General features: G+C 37.9%; 2 protein-coding genes across 3 annotated transcripts; one reads left to right on the top strand and one right to left on the bottom strand.

The window, feature by feature from the left end:
• The first annotated feature begins 623 nt into the window (after positions 1–623).
• On the top strand, positions 624–7,195 carry LOC144565792 (uncharacterized). 2 transcript variants are annotated; one of them, XM_078315629.1, is made up of 9 exons: positions 624–897; positions 1,012–2,045; positions 2,386–3,057; positions 3,184–3,508; positions 3,881–4,160; positions 4,496–4,603; positions 4,829–5,107; positions 5,545–5,688; positions 6,589–7,195. In XM_078315629.1, exons 2-9 carry the CDS (start codon positions 1,223–1,225, stop codon positions 6,775–6,777), a joined length of 2,820 nt encoding a protein of 939 aa, XP_078171755.1. In that variant the 5' UTR covers positions 624–897; positions 1,012–1,222; the 3' UTR covers positions 6,778–7,195. The 2 variants fall into 2 exon arrangements, with proteins under 2 accessions (XP_078171755.1, XP_078171754.1); XM_078315628.1 differs by having other exon boundaries at positions 2,386–3,508.
• Positions 7,196–11,844: 4,649 nt separating this feature from the next.
• On the bottom strand, positions 11,845–14,769 carry LOC144565791 (protein FAR1-RELATED SEQUENCE 9-like). Its single transcript, XM_078315627.1, has 2 exons — positions 14,607–14,769; positions 11,845–14,432 (listed from the first exon to the last, which is right to left on the bottom strand). Exon 2 carries the CDS (start codon positions 14,412–14,414, stop codon positions 12,018–12,020), a length of 2,397 nt encoding a protein of 798 aa, XP_078171753.1. The 5' UTR covers positions 14,415–14,432; positions 14,607–14,769; the 3' UTR covers positions 11,845–12,017.
• Between the last annotated feature and the right edge of the window lie 1,228 nt (positions 14,770–15,997).

The following is a 15,997-nucleotide window of genomic DNA, read 5'->3' as shown; positions in this document are numbered from 1 at the left end:
ATCAGATAGTTATAATTCATTAACTCAAAAGATTCCCTTTTAAGTTAATGCATAGGATAGGAATTCCAAAACACACGAATTGTTTTTTAGTCTGTTCATACTGTGAACGTTATATTTAGATTAGTGTTCTAAAAAACGTCTGATTAATTGTTCGATTATTCGTTGGCGGTGATCAAACTGTCACGGATTTTCTCGAATAATCAGTTAATTATTTCTGATTATGTGCGATTATTCTCTATTATTCCTGAATAATCATTTGGCGGTATCATGTTCGTTAGATGAGCACATACCGTTATTTACAACACTGATTTAGACAGCTACAATTTAAAATTAAAAACAAATCAAGATATTTGAAGGATAAGAAGATATTAATACATGTATCGAGCTATAACTCAGTAAAAATAATATTTAGCATAACATTTGAAAATGAAATATTCATTTAAAAAAATCTGGATAAATATAAAAAAACGTTCGAATTTGTAGGGTTATTACTGGAAAGTGTAAAGTAGCTCCGCAATATAAATTCGATTATCTTGGATCCCGTCAAATTATTCCTGACTCCGGGCCCCACAAAATAGAAATCTAGCCGACCCCACAAATCAGTGATATGAGCTCGTGCTCCTGGATCACCCGGTCTCTCTCTCTCTCTCTCTCTTTCTCGTGAGATATTGGGGAAGCTGTTTCCTGTCCGGACTCCGGAGAAGAGAGAAGCTTAGCGCCGGCGTAGAAAATCTCCATAGTACCCTTTTATTTCTCTCTCAAGTCTCAATGCCTCCTCTGCTCCACCACCAAATCCTCCATTAATCTCTCTCTGCGATTCTTTCTCTTCCTGTCTTGATTTGTCTCTCTAGGGTTTCTCATTCAAATTTTTGGCGACCTCATCAAGCATTTGCAACGGTAAGGTTCTTCGGATCCCTCTTGCTTTCTCAAACTTGTAATAAGCGGAGACTTGCAGGGAATTCATTTAGTCACTATTTTTGTTTACATATGCATTTGATTTGATCTTTGCAGGTACTTGTATCTCTGATTGCTGCCTTACATAATTGGAGAGGATTTGTTACATTTCTAGCTGATTTAGCTAGTTCTGTTCAGTTTACTTTTTCAATGTGAACTAAGGTTCGGGTCTTCTGATGGTTTCTGGGAAAAACCAGTTGAGTTGATCCAGTGTTATGCTAAGTTCTCTCTCTGATTTTTCTGTCACCAGATAGAATCCTAGTTTAAAATGGCTGAATCAATTGACCTTGTGCTCGACTTTCTTCGCAAAAACCGCTTTGCAAAGGCTGAAGCTGCTTTGCGAGGTGAGCTCACTGGTCGCAATGGTAACCCGAACCCTTGTTCGAATCCCATCCCTAATTCAGATCTTAAGAAATACGAAGCAACTGTCACGGCAGATGAAGATGATGGATTGATCACTACTAGCAATAATTCAAAGGACCTTTCCAAGGAGTACATTGTAAAAGAAATTGAAGTATCTAACAATGGCTCAGAATTAAAAAATGCCATGCCTTTTGTAAGTCAAGGGGATCTCTACCCATACAACTATAACATTTCCAACAACACAATGGAGAAATTTGCCGATCTCTTAATCTCTGAAGAGCGGAGAATAGTCAGAGGGAAAACCAAATTAGAGGATAAGTGCTTGAGCACAAACACGAACTCGAACTCGAACTCGAACTCTTTTTCTGAGAGAGATGATCTCCTAAACGGGTGTGCAGTCAAGACTGTTTTGCCCTTCTCAGGAGATAATGTTAATAACGCATCTTCAAGTGTTTACTGCGATGGAAGGAAAGAAGGGAAGAAGAAGGGGGATGTTAATGAGGGGAATAGTACTGTGGGTAGCTTTGAGCTGCCTCTGATTGGTGTAACCCAAAAGGAGGACTTTCCAAGATTGCCCCCTGTTAGGCTCAAGTCTGAAGATAAATTGGTTAGCATGAATTGGGAGGAGGAGAAGACAGTTAAATCAGGATCGAAGAAGTCTGAGGATAATGCTTTTATGATTGGTTCTTTTCTTGATGTACCAATTGGCCAGGAGATAAGCTCTTCAGGTATTGTCATTGGTTTGACTTTTTACTGTTACTATTACTTTTGCCCTAGCCTTTTAAACAAATGACATAGTTTGATTTGGACTACTGTATAACACATATTTCTGCCCTTTAATTTAAATTTATTAGATTGCCAAAGTTTAAGAGCTGTATACATTGTAAAATGGACTGCTGCACCAACAGTTACTGGGTTATGTCCATACCACACCATATCTATGAATAGATATAACTGTCACTGGTAAGGTAGTTATTCAGTCATAATACCCCCAAATAAGCATACTTGAAACAACCATTAGAAAAAAGGAGACCATATAACATCTGAAATTGTAAATAACATTACCAGGAGGGAAGCGCATGATGGGAGCCAGCTGGCTCTCTGTCAGCCAGGGGATAACCGAGGACGCTTCGGATCTTGTTTCTGGATTTGCGACTATTGGGGATGATTCCCTCGACTACCCAAATGACTATTGGGACTCTGATGAATACGATGATGATGAAGATGTCGGCTATATGCGCCAACCAATTGAAGACGAGCCCTGGTTTCTAGCCCATGAGATTGACTACCCCAGCGACACTGAAAAGCCATCCCCTGATCCCACCACTCGAAATGACCAAAATACCGCCACCAAGGATACGGATGATAATTCATTTGCTGATGAGGATTCATACCACTCTGAGGGGCCCATGTTCGCTGGGCCTGGTGAAAATGAACTGATTGCTCAGTATGATGGTCAGCTGATGGACACTGAGGAGTTGAATTTAATGCATGCGGAGCCTGTTTGGCAGGGATTTGTATCACAGAGCAATGAACTGGTGCTCCTGGGTAATGGGCCCCAGCCTGACGAGCATGACCCATTTGGGGTGGAGGATGAGCATCATGGATCAGTGCGGTCGATTGGTGTGGGCCCGAGCAGCGACACAGCTGATATGGGCAGTGAGGTGCGTGAGAGTTTAATTGGAGGAAGCAGTGAAGCGGATAGTGTGAGCATAAGTAACCGGCGCGACCCACAGCCCAGTAAGCTTAAGATGAACCGATCTAAGAAAGGGATGTTGCCACCATTGGCACCTGGTTTTGCTGATAGCGGCTTCTCTTTCCCTTCTCCTTCGAGCAAGGATAATGATAGCACTGCACTTATTGTAGGTGCTGATAATACTCTGGATGATTGTGGGAATAACAGCATGATAGCTTCATCTGAGGATATGCTCGCCACATGGCGCAAGAAGGAGAGCGAGGATTCGTCGCCGGCACAGGTAGGGTCGGGTACACAGTCAGGTTCATCAGACTCGAATGATGGGTTTGATGAGGCTGAGGATATGAAGAAGATACAAGAGGAGGAAGAAGAGGCAGGGGCTGCAGCTATGGAGGATGAAGAAGTGGCCGCACTTCAGGAACAAGTTAGGCAGATTAAGGCGCAAGAGGAAGAGTTTGAAACATTCAATCTTAAAATTGTGCACCGGAAGAATAGGTAGTGCCTTCTCCTTTGCCATTTTACTGTTCAAATATCTGGGAAATTGGTCTAGTATAAATCATTATTTTCATGATTAATGATGGAAGAGGTTAAGATGGAATTTTATTTGCATATGGGAGTTAGTGAGTTCTTTCTTGTTTCACTATGATATACATGATATTTTAATGTTTGACAGTACAGATGAAGTTGTTCCAAAATCAAAAGTTGCATCTTCTTTCCCTACTAAGTTTTATGATGCTTTTTATTAATATCCTGGGAATGTGGCGCATTCCATGGCAGTTTGTAGCAAGTGATAGTTTGTTTTCAATCCCTTACAACTTGAGAACATTTTACTAATTTTCACTTCTTTCTCTAACCCTAAATTTACAGAACTGGGTTTGAAGAAGACAAAAACTTCCATGTGGTCCTGAATTCCGTCATTGCAGGCCGCTACCACGTAACCGAATATTTGGGCTCAGCTGCGTTCAGCAAGGCCATACAAGCACATGACCTACACACTGGCATGGATGTCTGTGTCAAAATTATAAAAAATAACAAAGATTTTTTCGACCAAAGCTTGGATGAGATCAAGCTCTTGAAGTATGTGAATAAGCATGACCCAGCTGACAAGTACCATCTCTTGCGCCTCTACGATTATTTTTACTATCGGGTATGTAAAAAGTATTGTACTGTCAATTTAAGTTTGAATTGTTCCAGAACCAAGATCTAACCCACAGTTCTTAACAGTTAAAAAATCTGCATGGATTTATATGTTTTGTTCCTTCCCTGATTCTCTATTCTGAACAGTAAATGTGCCTTATTCAAGTATAAATCTTGATCCTTAAGAGTGATTATTCTTGGTTATCAAAAAAATATGTTTGAATATCAACATCTTATCTAAAGTTGAATATATCATGTGGGAGCACTAGTTCGTATTTATCTGATTATTTAATTCTCAATTCTTATTGTCATTATTTTTTATTTGATTGTGAAAAACTGTTATAGGAACACTTGCTTATAGTCTGTGAGCTTCTTAAAGCGAACCTATATGAGTTTCAGAAGTTCAACAGAGAATCTGGTGGTGAAGTCTACTTTACTATGCCAAGGCTACAGGTCAGTACCCCCAACCTGCGTGTGAGATTTTTCACCTCATATGGCTGCCCATTACAAAAAAAGTGATAATTTGATGCTTTACCCCCTGAAGAGCAAAGTCCGTATCTGTTGTAATAACCTACCAAATGCATTTTACTTTTTTTTTTTAAGGTTTAAATGCATTTTACTTATCATGTATACGTTTTAAGTATCTGATGGACCTTGCCACAAAATGATGCCCTGCAGTCTATAGCAATCCAGTGCTTGGAAGCTCTCCAGTTCTTGCACAGCCTTGGACTAATCCATTGTGACCTAAAGCCAGAGAACATACTAGTGAAGAGCTATAGTCGTTGTGAGGTCAAGGTCATCGACCTTGGGAGCAGCTGCTTTGAAACCGACCATCTCTGCTCCTATGTGCAGTCTCGCTCTTACCGGGCCCCAGAGGTCATACTTGGCCTATCTTATGATAAGAAAATAGACATTTGGTCACTTGGTTGCATTCTTTCTGAATTATGCACTGGAAATGTGAGTAGATTTTTCATTACATAATTTTGGCAATTGCAGCTTTTAAATATCTGCACTGCACTTGGTTACTTATCTCGGAGTTGCAACTGATCCAATGATTAATTGCGCTTGAAATTGTTTCATTAGCTCACTCTGAAGATAAGAAGGATCCACTAAGCTTGTTTTTGTATTGGATTGGGAAAAAATATATTTTCATCTTTACTGAAATAGCTTGTAGTCTTAAGTAAAATTTGAAGCAATTCCAATTGAAATATAGATCAAACAACCAATTATAAAGACATGAAATGAATAAAGTTAAACAGTAAAAAAGGATAAACAAAATGGGAATTTATAATTGGATAGTTCTGAATTATGTAAGAGGTGATGCAAGTTACTGTCATTATTTAATAGTTTGCCTAGCTGTATGCCTAATGTGATTAATTTTTGTTTTCTGTCAGGTGCTGTTTCAAAATGATTCACCTGCGACTCTACTAGCACGTGTAATAGGGATAATAGGCCAGATAGATCAAGGCATGCTAGCTAAGGGACGCGATACCTACAAATATTTCACCAAGAACCACATGCTGTATGAAAGAAATCAGGTATGGCTCCTTATGTATGTTATATATATACATATCGTTTATTATCATCATTATATATGGCGTACATATATTCTATTGAAGATCATTATATGTAATATACACGTATATTCATGAGTGTTACGGTTCCACAATGTTTTGACATAGTTTCCACAACCTCACACGATATTTAAAATCGGAACCCAATGGAGATAATTAAATTGTTCATCGTGATGTACCTGACAATATGTGTATGGAACGTGATTCAAAATTTGATGTAAAATCCAAGAGATCAAAAGAAAGGGCACTGTTCATTTGTGAGCCTTTTATCCTTAAGAAAGCAAAGACTGAATTTCACAGTTGTGGCTCCGATTCTCTATACTAACTGAAAATTTACTGGCATGCCTGTATTTAACGCAATAAAGTCGATTGCTCCCTCATATCCAAAGCAAAAGGTTACCAAAACGTTTTATATCATTTTAGTATGAGTAATGATTCCATATGGATTCTATTCTATTATTGGACATCTACCAGCTTTATTTTATTTCTGTTTCCCTGTTACTACTACTAGCATTCGTTTGTTCCAAATTATTTATTGTTTGCACGAGGAAATTGATGCTTGAAAGTGCACAACCCAGTAAACCTGTCAACCCCCCCCCCCCCCCCCCCCCACAACACACACAAGCCCAAAGATGATATAAACAGAGAAAAAAAAAAGAAACAAAGAAAGAATACACAAAACAAAACGTCAATTAATAATTACTTCATGAATGAGGTCTATGACTGGTATGTCTGGTGAACTAGGCTTCTGGTTTGGTGGTTTCATGCACCTCAATACACATGATGCCATTGTTGAACTAATATGAATATGTATGAATAGGAACTGTATAATGACATTCTTCATTTTCTTTTCTTTTTTCCCAGGATACAACTCGGCTAGAGTACTTAATTCCAAAAAAGACGTCACTAAATCACCGTCTAGCCATGGCTGACAGAGGGTTTATAGATTTTGTGGGCTACCTTCTTGAGATAAACCCTAAAAAGCGTCCTAGTGCATCAGAGGCATTGAAACACCCCTGGCTTTCATTTCCCTATGAACCCATTTCCTCATGAAATGAAAGGTTAATCCCCCTGCCCCCCTAATATTTTATCTGTTTCGTTAGTTATTCCTGCAAATGAGCTTACCTGGAACCCAGTTGCATTGGATTTCCTTCTAAGGAAGGTCAGAATGAAGGCGGTTTATTGGCAACCAACCGTGCTCTCTTTTTGTTGTACTATAACCACTCAGGGTTTTATTTTCTTGTTGCTGTTTTGAGTAAAACAATGTAGCATGTAGGTTATTATTTTAACTTGGTGGTCTGCAACTGGTGTGATCTTTTGTTGTACATGGTAGTGTGATTATTTGTTTTGATGGCCTTCGCAGCAATTTCATGATGCATGTATGCACTGTGGTTCTAACATTTTTTGTGATGTTTTGTTAAACCTCTAATGGTTTATTCCGATTTTGTGAAAAAAAAAAGCTGCTGGTGAAGTTGTGGGACTCATCTTTTATTAATTTTACCATTTTGTTAAACAGTGTGTAATTTTATGGATTAAAAACTAGCTGTATCTGAGATGCTTTCTAATGACTAAGAGATCTACATCATTAAATTATTAAAAGAAAAAAACAACCGTCAAGTATCAAATATAATTAAAGTAATCTTAATTTCTAAACCTCTACATTTACAATTTATTTTTTATTTCTAAACATGTCATTTCACAGTGATATCTCTCCACTACTTCACAGTGATGACCTCCTCTCTCTCTCTCTCTCTCCATGACTAACTTTTCACAGTAAAATTTTTTATTAATAGAAATAAAATAAATTAAATATTTAAAAACAACACTACTTTTCAGTTTTTGCGAAAACTAAGTAGATCGGGCCCTGTAAACCCGTCCCACCGGACGGGTCCAATTGACCCGTCCCGGTTAATCTAATTAGCCTTAATCACGGAAAAAAAAAAAAAAATTCCCGGACGGGTTTAAGCATCCCGTCCCGGGCCTGAAAAAAAAAAAAAAGAAACCCGGACGGTTTGCTTTATCCCGTCCCGTCCCGGCGCCAAAAAAAAAGAAAAAGTCCGGACAGTTTGCTTGAACCCGTCCCGGCGCAAAAAAAAATAAAAATAAATACCCGGACGCTATGCTTAAACCCGTCCGGGGATTCTTTTTATACGAGATGTTTCTTCCCCACGCAGAAGTCTCGCTCACTTTCACTTAAATAACAACACACGAAGATAACGTTCAGACAGAGACAGAAGCTCATCAGACTCAGACAGAGAGGTGATTGTTGTTGATAGCGAAATTAAATTTCAAACATGTAACATTAAAATTATATTTTATGTTGTGTTATTCAGTATTTTTTGTAAAATAATTTAATTAATATTAGTTTTTATTAATGTAATAATAATAATATATAATTTATTCATTATTGTGTAGGTTAATAATATGTAATTTTTATTTAATTAATATTAGTTACAAATATATTTCAATAGGTAAATTTTGTAATGGTATCAGTAAAATGTTATCAAACTTAATTTGTTTTTACGTAATTATTGAATTTTATATTTGTTCAATTAAATGATTTTGTTATTTTCTGCTATGTCATTCAGTAATTTTTGTAAAATAATTTAATTAATATTAGTTGTTATTATTATTATAATAATAATAATATGTGATTTATTTATTATTGTGCAGGTTAATTTATAAAAATAATTAATCATGTTGATGTTGAGGATTTATTTTGGTGGTGAAATACGACAGGGTCGTAAAGGAGTAGAGTATAGTATTAGTCCTCAATTTTCATTGAGTGTGACTGATGAACACGGTTGGTATGATGTGAAAGGTGAAATTTATCGCCAACTTGGATATTCCGAGAATGAGTATAACCTAAAAGCACTCAATGGAACTGTGAACAAATTTATGTAACCGGCGTACCTCATCCTCGGGGAGCGGCAGTGGTGGCGGGAGCGGCTGTGCATACCCAAATTGCCTCATCACACGATCTGGATAATAATGCTCAATTATCCAAAAATGCACAAGTGGCACACGAGCTAGCCATACACCCCTTTCGTCATTAACTCGTGATGGCAGCTTACACGGTATCCCAATTTACCATGTAATCTTCGAGCTTCTGCAGTTCGTTGCGGAAGTAACTAACTCCACTCCGATTGTGACCTTGGCGATAATCATGAAGACAACACCACTTATCTCCGAATGCTGGACACTCTTGCTCATTTGGATTGGCCCAATTTGGACTCCAATCATTTAAGGGACGAGGACGGCCGGTCGGTAAACGAGACCAACACCAATGTTGTAGAAGCACAGTTGGCCCTGACATAAGCTTTGTTTTACGCTGAACCGCAACACAAAGGCTTCTGTAGAGATAAGCTAGAACAGCCCCACCCCAGTTGTACTGTTCCGGGGAATCAAGATCTTGTAGAAATTGCAAATACATTGCCGGAACCGAATCTCCCGACGAATCAGCAAAAAACATAGACCCGAACAAATCGAGTACATACGCCCTTGTGTACTGGCGTATCTGCTCCTCTGTCGGCTCACCCGGGTTCGTATTTGGTATTGCAGCAAATCGAATACGCAACTCCTTCAAACTTATAGCATACCCAGAAATTGTTTGAACCTCTTGCGTTTCGTTTGGCCCCGATCTCTTTTTCTTTTTAAGCACCGCACTTGCGGTCCCATTTCCAAGAAGTTGATCCACTAAGATAGACCAAGTACGGTCTGAAGGACCTGTCACCGGTAACCCTACGATCGGTAGCGCCCAGAGACAAGAAACATCATGTAGCGTAATTGTCATCTCTCCCACGGGAAGATGAAAACTGTGGGTCTCTGGTCTCCATCGCTCCACGAGACCAGCGAGGAGTGCTGGGTCAATTTTTATGTGAGCCATTTGAGAAACCTGATACAAATCGAGACTAAGCAAGAATTGTTTGCAAAGGTCATTGTACTTAATCCCAGTCCAGATACCTCGAGGGTCCACTCCTACATCTCTGTAATCCTGTCAATGTCATACAATTTAATTAAAGTAAAATATTGTAATTCAAATAGTTATATCATTCTATAAAAAAAAAAATTATATGATTCATGGAGTAACTTACATCATCATGGATTCGTGAGACCTTATGTTGGTCATGCGGCACCCATAATAATTTGCTAAAATTATTTGCTGACCATGCCGATTGAAAACCAAAATCATCATGTGCAGCTGCAGCATGTGAAGGGCCACCCGGATCACGACTACTTGACATTCTGCATGCATGATATTTTTAAAAAAAAATAACAATCTAAATTTACTAACCACTAACATTATTAAATAAATTACTAAATTAAGAATAGAACCGAACCGAACCGAACTTGGCAAACCACTAATAAAAATTAAGAATATTATTAAATAAATTACTAAAATTACTAACCACTAATAAAAATTAATGACATTCTGCATGCATGATATTCGTGAAACCGAACCGAACTTGGCAAACCAAAGTTATCATTCAGTTTTAAAAATAGAACCGAACCGACCCGAATTAGCATTGCAACCGAACCGAACCAAAGTTTTCTTTCGGTTTGCTTGTTCGGTTCAAACCGAAATATATTAATTTTTTAATTAAAACAATTGATTATAAACCGGACTATTAAGAAATAAACTAAGATATTTAGAAATAAACCAGTTATTTCGGTTTTAAATTTTTTTCAAACCGAATTGAACCGAAGTTATAATTCGATTTTGAAAAACCAACCGAATTGATCTAATAAACTGAAATAACCGAACCGATCCAATAAACCGAAATAACCGAACTAATTCGGTTCGATCCAAAACCGAACCGTTTGAACACTCCTAATTAATTCTTTTAAAATGCAGTTAACAAATTAATTAAGTTTACTATAATCAATAATTTGATAACAAATCAAATTAGAAATTAACACATTTCTATACTAATTTAATTTAATTATATTTAAAACAAACCTAAAATAATCGATGACAGAGACGGTTTGAGATGACAGAAGCGGTGCAGCAGGAATTTTTACGAAAGATCCGGACGGGTTGCGTTAATCCGTCCCATGCGCTGTGCTGCCTACAGAGCGGAGAAGCTTCAGAAGCGCGGTGGAAGAAAGAAAAAAATAACGAAGGGAAAGTAAAAAGAAGTGGGGGACGGGTTAAGAGGGTCCGTCCAAGGTTTTTTTTTTTTTTTTTTTTTTACGGAGCGGGACGGGTTGAGAGCACCTGTCCAGAATTTTTTTTTTTTTTCCGTGATGTTGGTTAACGATGATTAACCGGGACGGGTTGTCTAGTCCCGTCCGGTGGGACGGGTTAACAAAACCCAATCTACCTACTTTTCGCAAAAAAATTAAAGTAATGCTCTTTTTAAATATTTTTTTTATTATATTTCTATTAATAAAAAAATCGGAGTAAAAGGGAGATTACAATTTAAGTTAAAAGGGAGCAGGGGGGATGGCGACAGATGTTTCTTCGTATTATTGTAACATGTTTTTTATACTAGATAATGGGAACAAAAAAAAAGAGGGTAAATAAGAGTTGTGAGAAGGGTGAAATTTTAATTTGATTGCTACCTGGTGCTGTAATTAGTTTTTTTTTTTTTTTCTTGTACTGGTACACTGTCAGCCCCAGACAGCATTTTCAAAAAAGAAAAAATAAGGAATCTGGATTAAATAGGTGTGAAAGAGATGAATCCGGGATAAGAGTAGGAGAAAATGAATATTTCTCGACTGGAGGTACAGTGGTACCAAACATTTTCCCGAATAAGGTTACTATATGACACGGAGTCTTCATTACAAAACAATAATGAAATGGTAAAAAGAATGTTAAAAAAGATAAAAAATGTGAAATCCATCTCTTAGATTAGATCCAATCATCCAAAACAAAAATAAATGAAAGCTGGTGCGACAGTCCGTTGCCCCTTGAACTGCCGAAACCAGTGACAGTGGGCTCAAACATCAGGTGCTGGCATAAACCATTGATTTAATTGAAATAATAACATATTTTTGTTTACAAAAAAATAAACTAAGATTTAATTAACTATACATGGATTTCAAAACAGATTTCTTTTTGGTAGCCTATTGGTAAAAGTGGCTCGGATAAGTTTTGTAAAAAATGACGAAGGAGCAGATCAACAAAATTCGAGTTATAATCTCTAATCCGGCCTTATAACAGTAAAAGTCTGTACCAACACCGCCAAAAGAAGGAATAAAAAAAATTGAAAAAAAAAAGAAAATGGAAAAGCAAAGCTGCTCTAACTAATTCTCTAACAACAACAATATACAGTGCTACTACAAATTGCCTAGCCATATCTTTGCTTCACATTCACAACCTCAGCATAAGCTAATTGTAAATGTTGTTGTGCCAAATTAAAAACCTCATCTGATGTAGACCCCTCCTTTGCAAATCTGACTGCATCTCTATAGAGATTGTTAAACCTCAAAACCTCATCTAACACAAACCCACTTTTGGCATCTTTGGTCCACCTTTTTACCACATAAAACTCAGGTAATGACCTCACATCAACCATTAAATATACCCGTAGAATATGCCTACACAAGATCCCACACTCCTCAAATTTACCACAACTACACCTCACCCTTTTATCCGAAAAATCACAACTCACCATGCGTGTTATAGTGGTAGTGGTACTGGCACCAGCACCATCTTTTATCACTTTAAATTTGCCAACTAAGCCATCCTCAATTTTTTCAACATGATAACCCAACGAATCAATAAACTCCTTTTCAAATATGTTATATGCAGCCCGAGTGTATACCTCAGATACTTGTTTTAGTAAATTAGAGGGGAAATTTAAAATTGGCTTTGTGAAGGAAGCAGCCAAATCTTCTAGCGATTCTCTTTCTGACCAACCAACCATTGCTTGGTCCAGTAGTGTGATAAAAACTGGTAAAGGCGTCTTTATATTAAAATACTTGTTGAAAAGTACTTCTCTAAGGCTCTCAGGTTTTAAATCTGGTAATTCAGCTGTGAAAGTACCTTTCAAAAATGCTGGGACCCACTTCCCGCGAATACTATACAAATATTGAATCCAGATGTTATTACCCAGATCATACTTTTCAAGCAGTGAGTTCCAACTAAATTCAAACTCTTCGACTGATTCAGGTCTGTTAATTGCATTCTTAAATTCTTCCTCAAATGATGGATAAAGAGAGTACATGTTGGCCAACCTCTCAGCACACTTGTTGAACATGTCATTCAGGCAAAATCTATGACGGGTCTCAGGGAACACACTAGAAACTGCTGTGCTGAGTGCTTCATCATGCACGGTTTTCAAAGAGGCTGGGTGGTGAGCGCCCATGGAAGTTATCCAGTTCTCCAAAAGCCAAACAAATGATTCCTCCGATTGGTCTACAAGCAAACCACATCCAAACAAGATGGACTGGAAATGGTGGTTTACACCCGTTAACATCACAAACGGCAACATGTTCGAATCTGCTTTAAAATCAGTGTCAAGTGTAACTGCATCGCCAAAATAGTAGTATGAACCCCGGGCCCTGACATCAGCCCAAAATGCATGTGTGAGGCAATTGTTATTGTCCACTCGGTATGCATAAGAAAAGGTATTATTCTCCCCATTCATGCGCTTGAAATAACCCAAAAGCTTTTGGGTATCATCTACATTGAAAGAGAAATTTTGGGGCAACTTTGTTTCATTCCAAAGTGGAATATTATTATCATAAGCAGCAGTCTTGGCACCGTTGTTGAGCATCCCCAATTGTTCACCAGAAGTTTTTGAGAGAACAACAACTTCACTCTGCGATTGTATATAATGCACCTTACTTGGCATAACCGCCAACTCATGTGTGTGATCTAAAACAAGTTTTGACACAATCCATTTGTCAAACTCCTTTTTTATTACCTCAAACATAGCTTTGCAACCTTCCCGAGCAGGGGTCCTGCTTCTCTTCTTCTTTCCTGTTGCCACATCTTCTCCATTCTCTTCCGAAGGTGTAAACCCCTCTTTGGTACACACAAATCGCCTCATGACAAACGACTCATCCTTAGTTGATCTCCTTGAAAGCCTTATTCGCACATCAAACCCAACCCTACTGGCATATGCATAGTAGAATGTTTGGGCTGCCTCATGGGAAGAGAACTCCATGCCCAAATATGGGTCGGCATGTGCATACTCCTCTGGAGCAACAAATCGGACCCGACTTGGTGGCTCAACTATGTGGTTATGCTCTTTAACTAACTTACTGACAACCCATCTACCATAGTATTTTTGTATAACCTCTATCATGGCTTTGCATCCTTCTCTTATGGTGGCACGTTTTCTCTTCTTTTTACCTTCATCTAAATCACCAGACTTCTTCAGGTGAAATCCTTCTTTTGAACACACAAATCTCCGCATAATTATCGACTCGTCATTCCGGGAACGGCGAGACTTGCTAATTCGAACTGAAAATCCAACTCGGCTTGCATAAGCCATGTAAAAGAGCTTTGCATCTTCCTCTGACTCAAATTCCATGCCGATAAAGGGTTCAACAGGGCTTGAGTTAATGGTTTTGGGTTGCTCTGAGGTTGAAAATGGGTCAGTTGAAATAGGTATGGGTTCGGTTAGTTGTGCAGTGACTTCTAGCTCAAGTTGGTGTGGGTCAACTAAAGTTGCATCATTCAGGTCTACATTGTTGTCTCTTAGTGAGCCTTCATCATCACTTGAAGGATTTTCCATGTCAACACAACAACAAGGCTAAAACATGGGAAACAATACAACAACTTAACTGCAGTTATTATGGAACCAGTTTTTGCTGGTAACAACATCAAACAATATGCAACCCTAGTACGCTACATATCAACAAATAGTTCATTCCATTATCGTTACCATGATTTGGATAAAAAAAATCTTGGATCGGAAGAGACTCACCGTCCGAATGACGCCGATTCTTCCTCCTAGTCTTTTTTTGTGACTGATTGAGATTTCAGATTGATTTCTTTTACCGATTCTTCAAAGGTGAATCATGTGATTGATGATCGGAAAAGAAATTTGGGGTAGCAGAATAGCAGGTAGCGTAAAGTATGATTCGTTAAATGAAGAGGGGGAAAGAAGAAAGATGGGTCTCGCAGAAAGGAATTCACATCCTCTCAAGTTCCCGAGACTGATTACAATTGAATCGAATGGTCCAAAATTGTTCTTTTTAACATGGCACGAATCTCAAAGCAAAAATAATACTTTTCCCCCAGCCATCCCGAGCCAGAACAGGATGAAATTAAATCTGGACCGTCCTTTTCAATTGTGTTGAGTCAGGTACCTGGGAGGATACGGATCCGAGACAGATGGAGGGTAAAGATTTTAACAAAGTATATTTAGCTTCATGCAGCGCAAAATGAATAGATAGCGTTGTTTTGATTCTACAGTCTGTTCACTGCATGAAGCTAAAACTACTCTGTTAAAATCTTTACCCCAGAAAGAGGAGATTTTGTAAAAACCCTCATAAATAAAATATTTACGATGAGACCAACTTACTAATTGTGTAATAAGTTCTGTTTTTTTTTTTTCTCGTCCTTTTTATAATAATTTCATTGTAACTTTCTGTTACATGATGTTTAACATTTCAAAATAATAAATAAGTCAAAACAAAATTCCGCCTTTAAACTCTTTTTTCTATTTTTTTCCCTTGTTAATTTGGTTGCAATTTCTCATTTTTCTTTCCATATCTCACATTACAGCATAAAAAAGAAGCGACTTGCTAGGGGTGGCAAAAAATCTCGTAGCTCGTGCCTCGTTTGTGACTTGTATCTGACTCGCTCGCTAATAACTTGTTTGTTACTGGACCAAGCTGTTAACGAGTCAGTTTGCCACTAGCTCGATCTAGAATTAACGATTTTAAGCAGGGGTCTAGCTTGCTCGCCAACTTGCGAGCTAGCTCGGCTAGGCATCAATTTGTGAATTTGTGTGCATTTTACACTGTTCAGCTTCGTCCAACTCGGTTCAACTCGGTCCAAAAAAATTGTATAATTTATTTTCTTCTTAAAACAAGATCCAGTAAGACTTAGTGAGCTAGTTTGTCAGCTCGCGAATTAGCTCGTGACGATTTTAAACTGAGATTTTAGCTCGGACTTCTAAAATCAACTCACTCGTGACTCGAACGAGACAGCTCGTAACGAGTTCAAGTTAGACCCAGCTCGTTGCCACCCTCACTTGCTTCACCAAAAAAGTAAAAAATAAAATAAAATCTCGTCGATTAATTATTTTATTTTCCTTTCTTTTAACTAATTTCATTATATTGCTCTTAGTCATGTTTCACATTTAATAAA

Source organism: Carex rostrata, chromosome 14 (assembly GCF_964058835.1).
Source record: "Carex rostrata chromosome 14, lpCarRost1.2, whole genome shotgun sequence".
NCBI lineage: Eukaryota > Viridiplantae > Streptophyta > Magnoliopsida > Poales > Cyperaceae > Carex > Carex rostrata.
Note: the sequence above shows the minus strand (reverse complement) of the source record. Positions and strands in the feature narration are given on the sequence as shown.

What these genes read in the sequence shown, in the direction of transcription:
- LOC144565792 (XM_078315628.1), top strand. Translation starts at nt 1,223, where the DNA reads ATGGCTGAATCAATTGACCTTGTGCTCGACTTTCTTCGCAAAAACCGC. An exon ending in ATTGTGCACCGGAAGAATAG is followed by an intron (nt 3,509 to 3,880) that starts GTAGTGCCTTCT and finishes CTAAATTTACAG; the next exon opens with AACTGGGTTTGAAGAAGACA. An exon ending in TTACTATGCCAAGGCTACAG is followed by an intron (nt 4,604 to 4,828) that starts GTCAGTACCCCC and finishes GATGCCCTGCAG; the next exon opens with TCTATAGCAATCCAGTGCTT.
- LOC144565791 (XM_078315627.1), bottom strand. Translation starts at nt 14,414, where the DNA reads ATGGAAAATCCTTCAAGTGATGATGAAGGCTCACTAAGAGACAACAAT.